The 20,659-nt window shown below is 38.3% G+C and overlaps 1 protein-coding gene across 1 annotated transcript; it reads right to left on the bottom strand.

Moving 5' to 3' along the window:
• Positions 1-8,123: 8,123 nt before the first annotated feature.
• LOC132608962 (DEAD-box ATP-dependent RNA helicase 3, chloroplastic) lies at positions 8,124-19,133 on the bottom strand. The gene is made up of 10 exons (XM_060322784.1): positions 18,655-19,133; positions 18,104-18,240; positions 17,611-18,022; positions 17,134-17,232; positions 16,795-17,019; positions 15,721-16,098; positions 14,808-14,951; positions 14,574-14,669; positions 14,190-14,458; positions 8,124-8,771 (listed from the first exon to the last, which is right to left on the bottom strand). Exons 1-10 carry the CDS (start codon positions 19,039-19,041, stop codon positions 8,693-8,695), a joined length of 2,226 nt encoding a protein of 741 aa, XP_060178767.1. The 5' UTR covers positions 19,042-19,133; the 3' UTR covers positions 8,124-8,692.
• Positions 19,134-20,659: the final 1,526 nt, after the last annotated feature.

Genomic DNA, 20,659 nt, shown 5'->3' with positions numbered 1-20,659 from the left:
TAATCCATAATATTCAAATGACTTAGAGTGCCATGAAGGTTAAGTCTCTTTTTCCACACTTAATTTTTTGTACCTGGAGTCATAAAGTGTTACCTTTTATTCTAGGATTGACTCGTGATCTGAACGCCATAAGTGAAATGTAAAAGAGTTAGATATTCCGAAGACATGTTCCTAGATTTATTATGGTTAGTGTAAATTTATGATGATAAATTTTTTTTTAATAACGAAGGCGTTAATGATTGTCATGCACTAGAGGATTCGAGTACTAAAAAATATTTCTTAGTACTCTTGCTATTATGTTTATTAATGAAATATAGGAATATCTTCATAGTCGATAGAAGCATATGCAGTGGTAGAAGAGCATTCCATGGACGTCCGGATAATTTTGATTAAATGCTAGAGGTTATAAGTGTGAATTTGTATTTTGATATAGTGATGTTCTAAGACTCGTGTTGTCTAGTAAAGAGGTGATAGATTGATGGCAATATGTATGCCAAGACAATGGCATGTGTGACGTTACAATTGTCTTTGTTTGATCAGGCAAAAAAAAAATTTGATTAGTACTAGAGTCTTGACCTTATTGATGTTAGTGATTTCCTTAAGAGGTAAAGCCTACTAGATAATGGATAAAGAGGGAGTATTATGACTAAGAGTCGAATGTGCACATACCTATAGTGGGTGACTTGAGGAGATTTGCACTCAACGAATGCAATGTTTACAAAATTTAGTACCTTCGAGGTCATAAATATGTATTGGCCAAAAAAAAGGAAAAAAAAAGAGTTAAAGAGGGCAGAGGGTGATACGAGATATCAAAAATATTTATCTTTTGCATCTAAACTGTTCATATGTTAAATATGAATGTTAGAGACTCAAAATTTCTAATACATGATTGTCTTCAATAGAAATTTAAAAATATATATATATATCACTGTAGACTTTGTAGCTGGTCTATATGTCTATGTAGAAAATTGTGATCGTAGCTTGGGTGATATTGACTGGCTTAGTAAGATTGAGTACCTGATTCAAGCTAAACTTTTTTTTTCATACATCATACTAGCCTATGTTGCATTACGTGTCAGAGATATTGAAATGGCATGAGGTGTTTTTATTATTACGTGTGACAATAGTAATAACATATAGAACGTTAATGTAGGAGTGCATGGATGTGTTCCAACACCACCGTACATTTGAGCGATATTTAGAAGCGTAAGGATGTGTTCTCACATTGTTGTACGTGAGAGCATTATGTAGGAATGTTTGGATGTGTTTCAGCACTATTGTATATAAGATTGGTGGATGTGTTCCACTATAGGATTGTTGGTTATGGCGCCTAGATGTGTTCTTGCGCAGGACATAGATAGTATGGGTATCTAGTAGTAACACTAGTCGGATGGATATTACCTGTTAAGTGGTTCATGATCAGTGCTTTTGACTGGGTTCGCGTATGATAGTAGTTTACTAATTCAGCATGCAGATCTTGTCATTTTAGATTTTATGTGGATGTTGGAGTCTTACTCTTATCAGGTTGGTTGAACACTATAAGTCAGAGTTGTTAGATCTAGACTTAGATTAGCAAGCCTTGAAGAAAATTGCATTAAATGCAGGAACAATTTCGGAAAGCATAGAGTAGACGAAAGTCTTATAGTGATAAACGGGATTGTGATTTGAAGCTTATGAAGGGAGCCTTTTGAACGTTTTCAACATGAAATGAGTCATGCGATTCAATTGTAAGGGTAAGCAAAGTCCTAGGTAAATATTAATTCTTGTTGGCTTTTAGATCGAATCAGGTTGGTGGCATATGGACTTGTGTTAGCTCTGTGATTGTCTGTTGTTCATATCTTGTGTTTCACGTGTCCATGTTTAGATGAAATGTTCATAATGATTTCCATGATTCTGTCCGAAAACAAAAGTGGAGCCAGATGAAAATTTGACTTGCAAGGAAGGTTCAATATCTATTGCTAATAGACAAGTGTGACAATTGAGCTTGAAGAAGGTTTCTTAAGTGGAAGTATAGTGTGCAAATCATGTCTTTTGAGCCTTTATAAGAATATCGATGTCGTCCTCTAGTTGAGTGGTTTGAACTCGAGAAGGCAAAGCTAATGTACAAAAAAAATAGTGTGATAGGCCTTAGATAAGGCCGATTTGAAGCAAAACACTTTAAATACAACTCAAAGCAGTTAAAGGCTTTTTCATTTAGTGATCGTGTGTTTATGGAAGTTTCTTTTGACACTAATGGTATATGTGATATAATGAAAGAAGGATAAGTTGTGGGGTGCAAGCATATCGCTGATAAGATTTTGGGCAACAAGTTGTGGTCGTAGCTAAGAGACTTGTTATGCTACAAGAGGTGCATGTTATATTATGCGTGTTGACACCCAATTTTGTCCCTCCTTTATTTAGTTTTTATTCACTCGGGCGTCTAAATTTACTGACGAGCTAAATACTTTATTTTCACTACTATTATTTTCGCTACTTTTATTTTCAACATTACGAACATTACTTTATCACAAATTTTAAATGTTCGTCATCGTTTCATTTTCGGGTGGACTCGTTAAATTAATTACAAGACAACACTTTGTTAAATCCTTATTTTTCTACATATTAATTATTAACTGTCTTCACATAGTATATATTGTACTAGTTATTAAATTAGAAGCCCAAAATTATTTAAATGAAGGAGGAAGGATCAACAATTTTCAGCCAAATTAATGGCCCAAAATACAAATACAATAATCAGCCCACATTTTAATACCCAGTCCACATTTTTCAGCCCACTATTCATTCAACATCAGCAACCCATTACTCATTCCTACCCGGTCCAGCCCACACCACAATACCCGACCCGGTCCAGCTATTCTTTTAACAAAATGAAACCCTAGGGTTTCATTTCTTTCTCCTCTCACCAGCCGCCTATCTCCCTTTCTCTTTCTCACCACCGCCGCTCACCCACTTCTTCCTCGTCCTCTCTCCTACGCTCTCTCCCACTCACCTCTGTCCCCTCACGCCTCTGCCATCTCCACTTTCCCTTGCCCCCCACGCTCTGTCCCCCACTCCTTCTCTCATACGCTCTTCTCTCTCTTTTCTTAAAACCGAATCGAAACCCTATAAATGGGACTGCCTTGAGACGTTTCAGGGGAGAGGGAACATCGTTTGAGAACGAGGGGATTTTTGGGGAATATATGGGTATTTTCTAAAATCTGGAGTTTCTTTCGTTTTCAAAAAACATGGTCTTAAACATTTTCAAATCAGAAAATACTTTTTGTTATGGGATTTTTATTGAAAAGTTAAATTTTCATAATTCGATCAACTTTCGTCGCTGTTCGGCAAAAGAACTTTAATTAGAATAGAAGTACTTTAATTTTGATTTGAGTGTCGAATCTGTCAATACGAGAGTAGATTCGAGGCTTTGACGTCCCACTTCACTGCACCAACAGAAGGTAAACAATCGTTCTTTAACCGTTCAATTTCAGTTTTTTTTTTTAAATTTAGTAAGTGTTTTCGTTGTTTACACACGTCTGTCATTTCAATCAGCTCAGTTCGTTTATATGTGTTCTGTTGTTAGATAATCTAGTCTTAGTTAGTAGCTTGATAGAATTCGTGTATGTTGTGTGTTAGCTGATTACGTAGTTTCCCTTTCGTCGTATTGTTGTTAATGTTTGGATGCTGTTAGGATAGGATGTCGATTTCTAAAATGAATTTGAAAGATGTACATCGTAGTTAGGATGCTTAGACCGAATTTGCAGGACTTAGAATTTATTTAAAAGTCGAACATACATAGGATATACAGGGGATATCGAAGTAAGCAAAAGATATACGTTAGGCATACACCCGATATACACACCCGGATATGTATATTTAGATATACCATATATATGTTTAAAACAGTTCGACACTGACCCTCTTTTACTCTATTTGTTCAAATAAGATATCCCGTCATGAATGTAATCTGTTTGGGTAGATATGATGAACTGATAGTATGACATGTCAATGTTGGTTGCTGAATTCTGTTTGGCCCCTGTTCTGTTTCGTCATTTTCCAATTCTGTTGTTAGTGTATGTGTTTAGTTCAGTTGTCGCAGTTTAACAGTGGATAGCATCTATATGTTATCGTCTCATTTTAATTTAGTTTAATCTCATTTTGTTAGTATTTAGATGTTCGTATGAGTTCATGTTTGGATGATTAAGCCGAGATGATTTGGTGTTCAATATCAGTTGATGTCCCTCAAATGCTTGTTCTTTCTATGAACCTGCCAGTTTAAAATCTGTTTAGTGATTCTGTTACAAACAAAAATAAAATATGCTGCTTTAGGTCCATCAAATATAAACTGAACATTAGTTTAAATCCTTGATCATCCAAGTTCTTTCGTTTGTTATTTAAAATCCCGAACTTTCATTTCTTTACTGTTTTCTGTTGTTGTTGGTTTGTAACGAAATGTTTCTGTTTAGATAAGATCATGCTGATGCTCGTATGAACATGTTTTACCTCTGATATGCTGATGAATCATGAAAACAGACATTAAACATTCTTTTTTTTTTTTGTCTATTCTCGTCGTTTGGGATTTAACCCATTGTTCACTGATACCACCTATTCCTTTCGTCATTCCAACTAGAATGTCATGGGTTGCGTGGTCTGTTTAAATTCGGTACGAGTTTAAGGCTTGGCAAATTCAGTTTAAATCGGGTTTGAGTTCCTGCAATTATGGTTTGCCTTCTTTGTGTCTAGAAAATGTGATGGCTGTCTACTGCCCATTTTATCTTTGTTTTACCTATCATCAGTTCAGTTAGCTTCTGTTTTGGACCGAATACAATTCCTTTTCATTTTCACTACAAGTGTTCAGAATTCTACGTGCCTGCTTTATGCTACATACTCCATAGTTGCTTCTTTTCTTGTTGTTTGTTTAGAAGACATTAATATACTAATCATAGGCAGCCCTCCCCTGTTTTAGTTGAAGGCTATTGGCCCATCTTGAATTTGCATTACATATGTCCAATTTTGGTTATTGGGTTATATACTAATCCTTTTCCTTTTGTTTTTACGCATGACCATCGCATACGAGTCCGAGAGACCCGTTCTTCCTCCGCACTTGGTGTTGGGCTAAAGCCCAACAAACCTCCTCTCGAGTCAGCCCGCAGCACAAATAGAACATAGAATCTGGGCCAAAGCCCAATAGCAAAATAGACCGCAGCAGCAGTCCGGGAAAATGGGCCTAACCCATTCACTCTCTACTCTCTCCCTTATTCTATTGTTGTGTATTTTATTTGCCTTGTATGATTAACACTTATTTTTGCCTCTTAGCTTAGACAAATTATAGGAGAATTAACATAGATAGTGTTAGAGATAACAGATGGTTAATTTAAAAGAAAACTAATAATTAAAGCCACAAATTTCATTCTCATCTATTTTTGTTTAAACTATTCATAATATTTATACTATTTTTTTTATTAGAATAATTGATCTTTAAAATAGCATGACTACATATTTTGAGAATCAGGATTTACTCTTACTATCTTAGAAATTTAAAACATTACTAATTTTACACTAATGTTAACTTAATTTTTTGAGAAATAAAAAGGCAAACTAGCTCCCATGGATGATACTTCCCAACACTTGAAATACATATTTGTTTAAAATAACCTTCGCACAATAAACATTACACGTCTTGCTTCTTTAGTTTATTTCAACTAAACTTTTCTTTGCAACTACTATTTTCTACAAGTTTTACTTTAAATAAATTTAGCAATATCTACAAGATTTTTTTCTTAAATATTCAAATATTTACACCTATATTTCAGCCTTAATTAAATAACATAAGTCCGGTCGGTTAACCATTGTTAATGGGTCTTAAAGGATGCCTAATACCTTCTCTTTAGACTAATTGAACCCTTACCTAGAATCTTAAGTTTCGCAGACCTTAAACAGAGTTAACTTTAAACATAACTTTAATAAACTTTAGGTGTCCTAATTCACCATAAATAATTAGGTGGCGACTCCTTAAAATAAACATAAACAGGAATCACCAATATGTTGTACTCTACTTTAACCCGGTTAAAATGGGGTATGACAATGCGAATACGTTTTGAGAGTACATTAATGATCTGATCCATGTTATTGAGACTGAAATAGTGCCAGTAAATGAGAATCGCGTTTTTTTTTTTAAAGTTGTTATTCTATATTTGAACATATGACTTTGTTTGCTATGGATAAAGAAGTATTTTGCGGCCAAAGTATTATAATAGAACTATCTACAAGAAAAGACTCCTTGAAAGTACAAGCAGGACATGCGTAGTGAATATTCATATCCTGACACTTCTAAAAGGGTGTTGGACACGTTCGAGGACGAACGTTAATTTAAGTGGGAGAGAATGTAACAACCCCAATGAGGGGTTAATTTATAATTTATCTAAAGAGAATTAAGTATTATTAAAAAGGAAAAGAAAGAAATGGGCCAAGCCCAAAAAGGGGGGAAAAAAAGAGTTTAAATTCTGATGGTCTAAGCGTGAGAAATAAAAATTAGAAAACAGAGATAGAATGCAAAAAGGGAAACGCAGTGCAAGAAAAGAAAAGAAGGGAAGAAAAAGAGAAGAAAAGAGGGGAGAAAAATAAGAATTTTCAACCCAAATCATCAAGGTAATGCCTCTGATCTTTTATTTGAGTTTATTATGTAATTATGGGTGAATTTTTATGGTGAAAACATGAGGATATTTTGAGGAATTGAGAAAGTTTAGCTCTAAGGTTCTTCAACCTAAATTATTGATTTGAAAGGGCAAACAACGTCAGATTTTAGACTTCTATATATCATTGGAATCTTCTTGTTGAAATCTTCCCGAAAACATGTGTTATCGGGTTTTGAACCCATTGATCAGAGGGCGTTTTCGTCCTTTAAATTTTGACTTCGACCATTTAAGCCTCTAAAAATATAAAAGTGGTTTACCCTAAGGGTTTTGACCATTCTAAATTCGTTTTTGTGTAGTTTGAGGTGATCTGGAGACACGAGGATGCAGTTTTGAGTTATTAGAAAGTGCGCTTGAATTGTGAATTTGAGGTAAGTGAGGCTTTAAGCTTTGGGTGCTTGCTTTTCAAACCTGTTTTTAGTATATTTTGTCTGTCTGGTCCATGTGTTGAGACGAGAGTGTGCTTGGAAGAATGGTGGTCCTTGAGGCCAGCCGCACATATTTTATTTTCAAATACATTAAAACTCTTATTATAAATTGTTTTGTGATGTGATATGATTGTGAGCCATGACTTCATTGGGGCATTGTGTATGCTTCTTGACTTCATTGGGACATTGTGTATGCTTCCCTGAGCATTGTGTATACTTCTTGATTTTTATTGGGGCATTGTGTATGCTTCTTGACATATTTGACACATTGTGTATGATGCCGTGGACTCGTGGTGTTGAGTAATTTCTCTAACATCCTTAGTGTAAATTGTGTTGAGGTACATAGTATACTTGATAAACAATAGTTTGAACCTTGGTTGGATATTTTATAATGATATATTCATGTGCATAATATTTATGCTGGTTGTGTGTTTGTATTTTCTAACACTTGTTCCAGGGGTATTTAAAGTGGTGGGTTGAAGATCTTACTGCGTTATATTTACATATAGCTCACTCCTTACCTGCATGTCCGTGCAGATACTATGGGTGACGATGAAGCTAGTAGCTAACGAGTTTGCTAGAGTTGATCTATTAGTTGAGGTGAGTCGCCGCTTTGTTCATGGAAGCTGCCAAAAGTGTCCTTATCATTTATTTATTAATGTCTTTTCTTTTGGGGTTTTCAAACCCGAGTGTTTTGTAATTCTCTTAAATGCTCATGGTCTAGTGTAGAACTTGGGTAAGAGTAATTGATTAATATTCTGAGATACTAGTTATCCATAATTAATTATCATATTGTTTGGGTACTTATTTAAATTATTAAATGCTGTGAAATTAAGGTTAAGATATGAAAATTTGATTCGCCTGGCTGATGGTGTGTGCTGGATGCCAGTCACGTCTAAGGGGTATTTTGGGACGCGACACTAGTAAAGACTCGTGTAGCATTTTTCGGCCAACTACAAAGGGTCTCTTAAATAAGGTACTCCGACGCAGTTAACTATTTGTCACTTCCATATTGTTAACCGGATAAAGCCAAATGCATCAACATATTTGTGCAGTTCTGAATGCTGGTGAAAACATTGAGAGTGCAGAATTTACTGGTGACAAGTATTCACTACCACAAGTATTACTCCTACTAAACTGCACCTTGCTTACAATAATAGAGTACACTCATAAAGCCCGCTCCTACGGATGCTTTGACCGAAAGCTGCATCAGTTTCTTAAAGATATAAATTGGGGAGACTTGGCAGTCCAACACATTTCTACTGGAGGGGTATATAACTTACCTCACTTCACCTACAACAACAATAACTCATTAACTACTAGGACTCGGAGAAAATAACTAGAACTGATTACAAAAAATACATGTTTGAGAAACAGAAAATCAATCCACGTGACAAAATTAACCATCAGTAGGCCATATGAAGCTTTGAGGAGATGGTGCTGGAGGGAACAGTCTAGGATCTTGCTGTTACTCATATGAAATGCTGCATCACTTACACTCTTTATCTTCAGAGCTGGCTTTGTCAGGAAATAGTGCAAAATTGTCACCCAGGTACAATTACTGCAGGAAGGACAGTGAGGGAACCTACACACCTAGTAGTCCCTTTTGGTCGGGCATTCAGATGCTCGGTGACCACTGCGCCCACAATTGAAACATGCACCACCAAAGGATCTGAAATAGAAACAAATAACTTATATGTTACAAACGATGAATGCAAGAGAAAAAAACGTAAATAGCCCCTGGAGTATAGGGGTAGAGTTTTTTTTTTTTTTTTTAAACTCGTACTATTGGTATAGGGGTAGAGTTATTTTGGTCCTTTACATATAACATTGGACATAAATAGTCCTTTATCTTCAGAAAAAGTGAACACTTTTGGTCCAAGGTTCTTATTTTAAATAAAATAAACTAAAAAGCATTTACGGGCGGAAAATCCAACTAGTATCGTCAAAAACTAACGGCAGTAATGGAACTAACGAAAAGGGGCTAACAGTGATTTCTTGCCTAGAACAAGACCTTTGCAAGTATCAACTCAAGAAGATTTGCTTTCCAGCTGACAGATAAATGACTAGCAATTAATTACGTTCCTCTTTTCTACTCTAAGCAAATGGTTCGTTCTGTCAAGTATTCTAGGACTCAAATCCATTACCATTGTTCGAGTACCAAATTAGACTGTCTTTTCTTTCCTTTTAAACTATGTACTGGGTAGATGTGGATTAGAAACAGTGCTTGCTTCTAGCTCTTTACACTGGCCCAACATCAACGCCATCATTCACTTGCGTCAAACTTTTAAAATTATGGCTTCCATTTTCAGAGCATCTTTCGCAATGCCTATCAGAAGGGTGATTGTGATAGCAACAGAGACTCAGAAAACACTAAGCTGTCCTTCTCAATATGTTGTCAAGAGGCTGAAAAAGAAATCAACATAGCTTTGCGTAAATAAAGATAGATGCCCCTGACTCGAGGATTAGCCCTTCCTCGTCTCTTCCCTATCTTCTTGGGTCAGCAGTCTCATTTTCATGTTCCAATCTAACACCGTCCATTTTTTATTATTCTCAAAAGATAAAATTATTCTCTTTACCAAACATATGCGGATCCAATCACGATCTTATATAAGAACAACAGATCTTTCTTGATGCTCTTGCGGAAGACCAGCCAGTTATCCCTGAAGTAACTTTTATCCGTTCAGCGACGGCCCTTCCAAGTGTCAAAGTTGGAAATTAGACTTGAGTCTATGTGAAGCTAAATCCTTTGCGACGTAATCTTGTTGGGAAGAAAGCTTATTCCCTCTTCATAAGTAGTTTTGTACTTGGTATTTTTTCTGAAAATTTCTTTGACGTCTAAGAATGGAGAGTAGGAGATGAGCAAGAGGACTAAGAGGGAAGAAAAAGATTTGGAGGCTCCTCAAGAATAGTCAGATTTGATATTAGATGATGAAGACAACAAGACCAGACATTTGTAAACAGAATTTTGAACTCTTCAATGGTCTTGAGATGCAACGATTCTGTAACTCTTTATGTTACCCTACTCCGCTAGTTTTAACATTGGTTGTCAGCTTTTCCGTTAGTGAATGGCTTTCTCTCTGACCTTGGACCAAAAGTGTCCACTTCATGCCGAGATAGTGCCAAAGATAAAGGACTATTTATGTCCAATGTTATATATAAAGTACCAAAATAAGTCTAACCCAGATTAAAGAGTGAGCTATTTATGTCATTTAGTAGCAAAACATATAATAATATAAGTGAAGAGGGATTGGGTTGTAGCTCCAATTGGAAAGAATAGGGCAATTAAAATGCTTGCCAAGCTTCAGTAGAAGCAATAGGGGAAAAAAGAAAGAGAAAAGAGATACGGAATCCAACCCCTATCACCCAAGTGACAAAGGTATGATCCTTAATACTATTTGGACTATTATGCATTGATTTCTACAAGATATAGTCTTCAAAACATGATATTTGACTTAGAAATTAATGGGTTTAGGCTAAAATCCCAAATTGACAATGTGATGGTTTGAACAATGGTGAGACCTCAGTGCAATTTTCGAAAGTGGTTCAGTCTTCACTCTTCAGTCAGTGCTCCTTTCGCTCGACAGGGACTATAGCAGTCGCAACATCAGATACGTGGCGGGTCATTCCAATTTGGACAACCATCAACATGTGTTGATTGTGGCAAAAGCTAATTTGGTCAGTGTGAGAGGAGCTCAGGAGTTTGTTATTCTTTTGGAGCAGGGTCACTGTAAATTACATCCGAGGCGTTCCGGTATTGGTGAGACTACGTCATAGCCTCAGGATTCGACCACAGATACTCAGACACCAGCTCAGCCAGCTAGAGTTGCTCTTAAAGCCATGTGATGTAATGATCGTCAGGGTACACATGGTGCGAGGGGACCACCCCATTTCTATGATATGGCTAGGCAAAATGTTGAGGCATCCAATGTTGTGGTGACATGTATCCTTAATGTTTGCTCTTTTAAGGCATTTGCGCTTATAGATCCTGGATCTAGATAGTCGTATGTGTCTCTGTACTTTGCATCTTGTTTAGAGAGGGGCCTTGAAGTCTTAGATGAGTCGTTTGTAGTCTTCACTCTAGTAGGGGAGTCTATTGTTGTAGATCGAGTTTACTAGGATTGTGAAGTCTCAGTGCAGGTCAGGGACACAGTCCATTTGACTGTGTTACAAATGATTGATTTTGATGATATTATGGGTATGAATTGGCTGGCATCATGCCATGCTACACTTAACTATCAAATCAAAGTTGTGATGATTGGAATTCCAATGAAACCGTATCTTGAATACGAAGGTAAGACAGCTGCAACTTAGAGCAAGATTATATCTTTCATGAAGGAGTATGATTAGAAAGGGTTGCTTGGGCTTCATTGTTGTAGTTCTCGACACCTGAGTGGAGGGTACTGCGGTCAATCGTGTTCTAGTCGTACGTGAGTATTCCGGGTCCGGGGTTACCTCCCATGTGGGAGATTGAGTTCTGTATTGACATTTACCAGGGATAAAGGTCTATTTATATTCCCCGTATCCCATGGCATCAACAAAGTTGAAAGAGCTAAGGGAACACGTATAATATTTGCTTCATAAGGAATTCATCAGGCCTAATTTTTCACTTTAGGGCTAAGTTGCTCGGACTCGGGTGTGGGTGTCCAATACGGGTGCGGATCCAGAGGTCGGATCCTTCAACAACAACAACAACAACACGCCCAGTAGAATCCCACCATGTGGGGTCTGGGGAGGGTAGAGTGTACGCAGACCTAACCCCCACCTTGAAAGGTAGGGCGGCTGATTCCGAAAGACCCTCGGCTCGAGAGGAAAACAAGACAAAAGGTCAGATAGGGCCAAGCATATCAAAAACAATATGAAAACGAGGAATAACAAAAGCGAGAAAGTCATGGTAGAAAGGAGCATTAACTACCATAGATAAATAAGATAATCAAAGTACAAAGGCCCAACAAATATAAGCAGAAATCAAATGCAGAAATCAAATGGCAATAAACGAATGAGCAAAACTACAACTACTATGGTGGAAGGATAAGCAACCTAGCCTTCTATCCTAATTTGAGGTCCTCCACAACCTCCTATCTAAGGTCATGTCCTCGGTAAGCTGAAACTGTGTCATATTCTATCTAATCACCTCTCTCCAATACTTCTTTGGCCTCCCTCTACCTCTCCTGAAACCATCCATAGCCAACCTCTCACACCTCCGCAATGGAGCCTCTGTGCCTCTCCTCTTCACATGCCCAAACCATCTCAGTCTCGCTTCCCGCATCTTGTCCTCCACCGATGCCACTCCCACCTTGTCCCGGATATCTTCATTCCTAATTCTATCCCTCCTAGTGTGCCCACACATCCATCGCAGCATTCGCATTTCCGCGACTTTCATCTTCTGAACATGAAAGTTCTAAATTTTAAGATTCGGGAGTACAGATCCAAGTAGAGATACGGCTGCGAGGATTCAGCTAAATATAATTCAAATATCTAAAAATAGAGTTAAATGTCTAAATCATGACTATGTAGAAAGCATACAAGGTATTCCGAGGAGAAAACTGATCAAGTGGAGAATCCCAGAAGGAGATAAGAGGAAGAGGCCTGACATAAAAATGTATTTATACAAGGTATTCCATTTTCTTCAATTTCACCTTATTTTTTGTTTTGATTACAGAAATTATTGTATCCGTCCCGAACTTCTCAGTCAGCTTTGGTCAAAGTATCCAAATCAGTTGACCAAATCCGGTACAGATCCCACACCACACCACATCCACACCCATGTCATGTCGACACAGGTGCAGCACCGAAAGTGAAGAGTCTGAGCAACATAGCTTTGGGGTGCACATGTTTTGTACGTGAAGAAGAAGGATGATCAAATGCGTATGTCATGTCCTCGGTAAGCTGAAACTGTGCCATATTCTGTCTAATCACCTCTCCCCAATACTTCTTTGGCCTCCCTCTACCTCTCCTGAAACCATCCATAGCCAACCTCTCACACCTCCGCACTGGAGCCTCTGTGCCTCTCCTCTTCACATGCCCAAACCATCTCAGCCTCGCTTCTCGCATCTTGTCCTCCACCGATGCCACTCCCACCTTGTCCCGGATATCTTCATTCCTAATTCTATCCCTCCTACTTCATTCCTAATTCTATCCCTCCTAGTGTGCCCACACATCCATCGCAGCATTCGCATTTCCGCGACTTTCATCTTCTGAACATGAAAGTTCTAAATTTTAAGATTCGGGAGTACAGATCCAAGTAGAGATACGGGTGCGAGGATTCAACTAAATATAATTCAAATATCTAAAAATAGAGTTAAATGTCTAAATCATGACTATGTAGAAAGCTTACAAGGTATTCCGAGGAGAAAACTGATCAAGTGGAGAATCCCAGAAGGAGATAAAAGGAAGAGGCCTGACATAAAAATGTATTTATACAAGGTATTCCATTTTCTTCAATTTCACCTTATTTTTTGTTTTGATTACAGAAATTACTGTATCCGTCCCGAACTTCTCAGTCAGCTTTGGTCAAAAGTATCCAAATCAGTTGACCAAATCCGCTACAGATCCCACACCACATCCACACCCATGTCATGTCGACACGGGTGCAGCACCGAAAGTGAAGAGTCTGAGCAACATAGCTTTGGGGTGCACATGTTTTATACGTGAAGAAGAAGGATGATCAAATGTGTATGTGTTGATTATTGACAGTTAAACAAGATGACAGTCAACAATATGTATATGTTGCCGCATTGATTATTTGTTTGACTAGTTACAAGGTGCGACCTATTTCGCTAAAGTCTGATTAGATATCGGGTTATCATCAATTGAGAATAAGGACGACGGATATCTTCAGGCCAACTAATGACCACGTTAGCAATTGACAATATAATGCTGATAATCCGTCCCATCATACAAATAATTCCAGCAGTAACTGAGTTTTTTTTCTTTCTTTTAATAAGGTAGCAGTAACTAGATTAAAGTCCCAGGACTATGCTGACGATGCAATTTAAACGAGGGTAAGTTGATTAGGAAGAAAGAAGAGAATATAATAATAATCGAAGAATCAAATTAAATTGTGTGCACATAGAGAAGAGAAACAAACCTGTCTCTGCTTCCTCCGGATAAAGACCTGCTAGAGCGCCTATCACCACTGATGAGCCAATCACTTCCGCCCCCTCTTGTGCGGCCACCTCGCGGCCGAAAGTCATTCCCCCAATTATCAGCATCATTATCAGAGAAACGACCACCAGACGAACCCCGGGAATTTCTGCCTCTACGGTCTCTAAAACCTCCTCGTGTCCCCCTAGTATCCCTGCTTGAAAACTTCCCATAGAAATCACTAGCTGGCCCATCATCTTGTAAAGCAGGTAACTGCAAGACACAGGATTACAACGATTACATCTATCCTGTCTCAGATTTAAGAGTTAACAACAGAATAAACTGTGCAGGCTAAGTCACAGAATCTAATAGTAAGAAGCAGATTAACCTTGCTAATCTTGGAAATAGTATTTCCAGGTGGTAACTCTTGATTTAGTAGATCTGCTGCAATCTCCTCAGGAAGATCAAATATGGCCCCCTGAACCTGAGCTCAAATACGTGAAATGGTTCTGATTAGAGCAGAGACACAGAGAAGAGGACCAGAAGACAAGACACCACATCTCCCTAGGGGTGACAGCAACGTGGAACATAAAGCAAAATCATTAGCATATTGGTTACAAACCCTTTCATCTGCAATTAGGTGAATTTTGCCAATTTCATCGGCAGCTGGTGAATAAACATCAGAGAGGAAACCAGTAACAGATCTTGCTGACAGGAATCCTCGGGAATTTACAGAATCACGTGTCAGCTGCAATGTAGTCCATCCCTGCAGTGGAAACATGCTGATCACAAAATACGAAATGGGCATATATTTTATAACTGGAGGCATAAAAAGAAAGTGGAAAGGAATAGATCAAAATCTCAAGTCATGGTTACTTAGACTAGCATTTTTGAGACCTCAGTGACAGCATCCGGTGATTATTAACATCAAGTGAGGAAAGACCCAAATTGGAGGTTGATAAAAAAAAAAAAAAAAAAAGCGGAGAAGCATATATGATCCAGTTGAGGGAGCTATCAGGGACAAACTAGGTAAGACTTTTAGGTAGTTGGATAGGTCAAGTACATGGCCCATTTGCAGGCCAAGGAACTTACCCAACTAACAAAGTCTGCCGAGTGGGCTTGCAGCAGTTCAAATGCACATATGACTTGATGATACTAGATTTTGGCACCACAATGAGTATATTAGTGTCAATTACTATGACAGCCCATGAGGGGGTTATAGGACAACGAAACACTGCCAAAGCAGCTGATGAAAAGAGATCGGACCAATATATATGACGGAGGGGAGTATCATCACTTCAGCACCTCACTTGGCCATTGAATTAGCCATTATAAATTACATGCAGAAGAAGCCTATCAGTCGGCAGCACAATGGGTGAAGAAAGGAAGGAAAAAGGAAGTACAACAGAAATTTCTTAAGTGCTGTTAACCCAAACATAACCATTAAGATTTATCAATACACGCAAGTACCTCAAAAACGGAGGCAACCAATAAGATTTATCAATCAACATATGTACCTCAATAACTATTCATACCTGTTCATGAGTTATTAGAGATCGAGAAGATGGAGGTTTGGAAAACCCACCCAAAAGAGCAAGCGCAGCAGCAAGGGCATTTACTCCTTGTTGCTCCATCAACTGTTGTGCAGTTGGAGTGAAGTACTCAACTGATTCGGGATGAACTCCATTAAGTGTAGCCACCACATGCTCAGCTGATGACTCCAAAACCTCTTTGACAGATGGAGGACTAACGAACTCAAATTTGCACCCAACATCACGTTCAAGAGATCTGACAGTTCGCCTTTGGTTACCTGTGTACATCAGAATAGCAGTGCCTTCTTTTCCAGCACGGCCTGTTCGACCAGAGCGATGAACGAAAGTCTCTGGATCATTGGGTAGTTCATAATGGATTACCTAAATAAAAAGGGTGGATGGATCCAAAGGGTTATTACTGTTAATTGATGCCCAAATACAGAGCATAGAATCACAGAAAAAACAATGTCCAAGTGAATGCGCTAAGCAGCATTTTCAAGCAGAAGAGACTGAATGATTTTATGATTCTATTCACAATCATTACAACATAGTTGGAAGAGTATCGTCTCAATGTGACATAGTTCTAAGCAGAAAGTATACATCAATACATATATTTTATAACACTTAGCTTTCTCCGAGATCTACTTCAGAAAACTTGAAATTTTCGAAAGAGGGAGGGGGTGGAGAGAGAATGTGGAGGAGGAGGACGAAAGAAAGAGAATAACAAAGTTGACTACATCATATTTATGAAATACAATAACATTAGTGTTTTGATTGATCAAACCCATTTTTCGTCCACATTGTCACTAGTATATACAGCTTTAGGCTATTATGCAAATAGTCAAAATATGCACCTATTTGTGAAAAATGCATGCTTTCTAACAAAGACAACAGATTCTGTTATTCAAATTAGACTCCCAGCTATAGAATGTCGTAAGCATTCGTTTCACCTAGATAAACGCCCAAAATCCTGATTTTCTGACCACATATACCGCATCATAAATAACAGAAACTAAAAGTAAAGCAGTCCAGCTGTTAAGGTGGTATATATATATATATATAGCCGTATGAACTTACTAAGTCAACATTCGGTATATCAAGACCACGAGATGCAACGTCAGTCGCAACTAGCACAGTGAATTTTCCTTGCCTAAATCCATTTAGTGTTCTTTCTCTCTGATGTTGAGAAATGTCGCCATGCAGTGCCTCAGAAGAAATGCTGTTTGATAATGCCATCGAGACCTCATCAGCATCTCGTTTTGTCTGTGTGAAAACAATTGTCTTTCCACCCTTTGCATAAACCTGAAAAATTGTTTAAAGCAAAACTCTAAAGCTCTGAATGCTTGAGTATTATTGACGATTGTGAACTCTGCATCAGTTGAAAAAAAGCTAAGGAAGTAGGCTGTTAATTCATACTGTAACAAGATCACTGAGTATGGATCGTTTAGATGTTGTTGTAGTTGATAGAGCATAAAGTTTGATCCCCTCTGCCAGCTTTTCCTCTTGATCACCAACCTAAATGAGTATTTGAAAAGAAGGGAATAAGACAACAATCAGGGAGAAAAGATATATATATATATATATATATATATATATATATATATATATATATATATATATATATATATATATATGTATATATATATTTGTAAATCTCTATTAGCACAACTACAACCAATTATCCATAACTTCTTTGGAGAAGTAAAGAAATATACTGAAGATTTACGCTTCTAATCCAAGAAGTAAGGAAATATACTGAAGATTCGCACTTCTAATCAGAAAACAACGGCATTTGCTATTAAGAAGAGCAACTGGAGATCATTCAAGGGAAAATTGCACTACTGCATATATCAAGAAGGACGATGATACGTATCGCTTAGTGCGAAAACTTACCAAGTCAATTGTCAAAGGATTGTTCAAATGCTTCCTAGACAGTTTCTTTACCCAGCCAGGCATGGTGGCTGAGAAAAGCATGCTCTGCCTCTGTGGTGGAAGTGTTTCCAAAATAACTTCCACATCTTCCTCAAATCCAACTGCGAGCATTTGATCAGCCTCGTCGAGGACCAAATATTCCACCTCCCCCAGTTTCAAGCTGCTATTGTTTATCAGGTCAATAAGTCTACCTGGAGTTCCAACAACAACATCAACCCCACGGGAAAGTGCATTTTGCTGTGTAGCATAAGAAACGCCTCCGTATATGCAAACAGTGTTCAAGTATGGTGCCGACTCCCTCATTTCCTTCTCTACTTGATTGGCTAACTCTCGAGTAGGTGCAAGTACCAAAACTTTGGGAAGCCGTCCGCGTCTATAAATTAAAAGAGAAATTTAGCATAATCGTCAATAATTAGACTAACAAAAAATCTAACCATCATGATAAGACCCATACCTCTGATTATTTCTCATTTCCTCATCTCCACTAAGCTTTTTTAATACTGGAATACCAAAGGCAAGTGTCTTCCCTGTCCCTGTCTTTGCACGAGCAATTATATCCCGACCCTCCAGTGCCGGCACTAGAACAGCTCTCTGCATAGTAAGGACACATGATTTAGGATAATCTATCTATATTTGCAGTGAAAAAGGCTTACTTGCATTCAAAATCACCTTTCATTCCAATAAAATACATAAACCGCGGGAATACATCACAGAAGATGGTCCACCGAATCAAACATGTACACAAAATGAAGAAGCGATAAAGTCAATATAGATTTCGCAAGTGTGATGACTTTATGATAATTTCTATGCATGCCAGCCTTCCCCTTGCATTTCTACCTAGAACCCGTGAACAAATGAGCAACTATACCAGAGCTAGAGCTAGCCCTCCCAGCCACTAAATCCATCTATTAAATGCAAGTTCAAAATTGTTGGCCTGCTAGATGGTATAAGTAGAGTCACAAATCTGAATAGGTATACAGAGAAAGAAGAAAACAAAACCCAAACCTGAATAGGAAAAAGCTGAGTAATTCCACGTTTTTGAAGAGCGTCAACAAGTCTATTGGGTAAACCAAGTTTAGAAACAGCAAGTTCATCTTCATTCGACTCATCATCCTCAACCTCAGACTCATCATCATCATATTCACTTTCACTAACATTCAAAGAATCCTTCCCGAAACCCCCAATTCCTTTAAACGCTTCTTCACTAAGCACTGATGAATTTGCAGTTACAACAGCAGAAGAGACAACATGTCTCAGACGAACATGAAAATGGGATTTTTTTAATTCATTGGACAAAGGAAGAAGAGATAAAGGTGGTCTTCGAGAAAGTTCGAGTGAAGGGTTAGTTTGGTATATGGAGGAAACTCCTATAATGGAAGATGAACAAGCCATTGCAGACAAGGAGAAAGGAAGGATAAGGGAGAAATGATAAGGGTGGAGAGGTTTATATGAATGGTACTGCAGTGTTCCACCGAGGACTTACCCATATTTTATCCCTTGGGTTTTATAGGTTTAGCCATACTGAAACGACATAGGGGTATTTACTTAACGACATTAGGGTATCTATTACTCCGGAGGTACACTTAAGCCATTTCCACGCCCCAGTAACAAAATATTAATTTCTAGACAAAAATAAGTAGTTTGATTAAAGAGAAAAAGGGTCAAATTTAAGTTTAGGATCAAATTTGTCCTCACCATTAGGATACTTGATAAATTTGCTCTTATATGGATAAAAGTTTGACTTGGACTCCACAGCACAAAAAAATTAATCACGTCAGATCCACGTAAGCACCCAGCCCCAATTATTTTAACCCGTAACCTGTAACCCATTTTCCCATCCAATAAAATCATACAACCCTAGTTCATTTTTGTATACGGGTAAAACCGAGGATACGGGCACGCCGCTCGGTTTCCCGTTGTCATGGTTATGCTCGGTCGCGATACGACCGTCTTACCGGGAACGCATCTTCGAGTTCGGGCCGGGATGAGACGATAAAGGAAGGGCAGTTGACTGTCATAAGGAGAAGACCGAAATATCCGCCCTCAACCGGATTATTCGGCGTCGATCTCGGTAAAACAGCTGCCACCAGATTTATTTTCTTTATTTAGAATTGTACTAGGGTTGAAACTCTTCTACTATATAAAGAGGAGGTTCTCATCCATTAAGGAGGTTGGCAACGGTAAGGACAGAAAGAGTTCACATCAACAATCATAAGAATCTTTTTAAAACCATTCACATCTGTTCTTAAGTTCATTTTCATTATACTTCGTGTAAGTTCTTAACAGAAGGTATCGACCTCGGTTTCTATACCCGAGGCCAGACGTACTTAATAGTTGGTCAGATCTGCTTCTCTGTTCATTTATTGGCTTATCTCGCAATTTAATCTTGAATTGAATTTAGCCACATATCTTTGGCGTCACGCATAAATTTAATTGTTCTCCGTTTTAAGGTTAAACAGTTTGGCGCCCACCGTGGGGCCTTAGATAGTAGTGGCGGTTCAATACAACATTCTGGTTACGCTCGATATTTTACACTTGTTTTTTAAGGTTTGATTTCAGGTATACCGGAAATGTCGGATTCCCATTCTGTCAACTTCCAAGTGGAACCAAGCCATCACGAGCATGACGACGGGGACGTACCAAACAACAACGCGCCCTCCGTTAATCCTGTTCAAGTCCGATCATCGGTGGGCAACGTACCGGCCAGCGAGAATAACGGGGTCATGCTGCAACAGCTCCAAAACTAGTTAGACATGGCTATGGCTCAGTTGCAGGCCCAGCAAGAGATCATAGCACAATTGCAAAATCGGGGTCAGGCACCCGATATTGCCCCATCAGAACAGACCCAAGATACAGAGGAAAGACACATCCCACGGGGTAACTGTCACGACCCAACCCCGTGGGCCGCGACTAGTGCCCAAGCTGGACACCCATACACACTCACTTACCAAATCGACATATCAATGACTTATCCATATTCAGCATACGTTATTTATACAGGTACGAAGAG

This window comes from Lycium barbarum, chromosome 9 (genome assembly GCF_019175385.1).
Source record: "Lycium barbarum isolate Lr01 chromosome 9, ASM1917538v2, whole genome shotgun sequence".
Lineage (NCBI taxonomy): Eukaryota > Viridiplantae > Streptophyta > Magnoliopsida > Solanales > Solanaceae > Lycium > Lycium barbarum.
Note: the sequence above shows the minus strand (reverse complement) of the source record. Positions and strands in the feature narration are given on the sequence as shown.

Excerpts from the sequence above, each read along its gene's own strand:
- LOC132608962 (XM_060322784.1), bottom strand. The coding sequence starts at position 19,041 with ATGGCTTGTTCATCTTCCATTATAGGAGTTTCCTCCATATACCAAACT. Across the intron at positions 18,023-18,103 it reads GAAATGAGAAATAATCAGAG|ACGCGGACGGCTTCCCAAAG; the intron begins GTATGGGTCTTA and ends TTTAATTTATAG. Across the intron at positions 8,772-14,189 it reads TCCGGAGGAAGCAGAGACAG|ATCCTTTGGTGGTGCATGTT; the intron begins GTTTGTTTCTCT and ends TTTCTATTTCAG.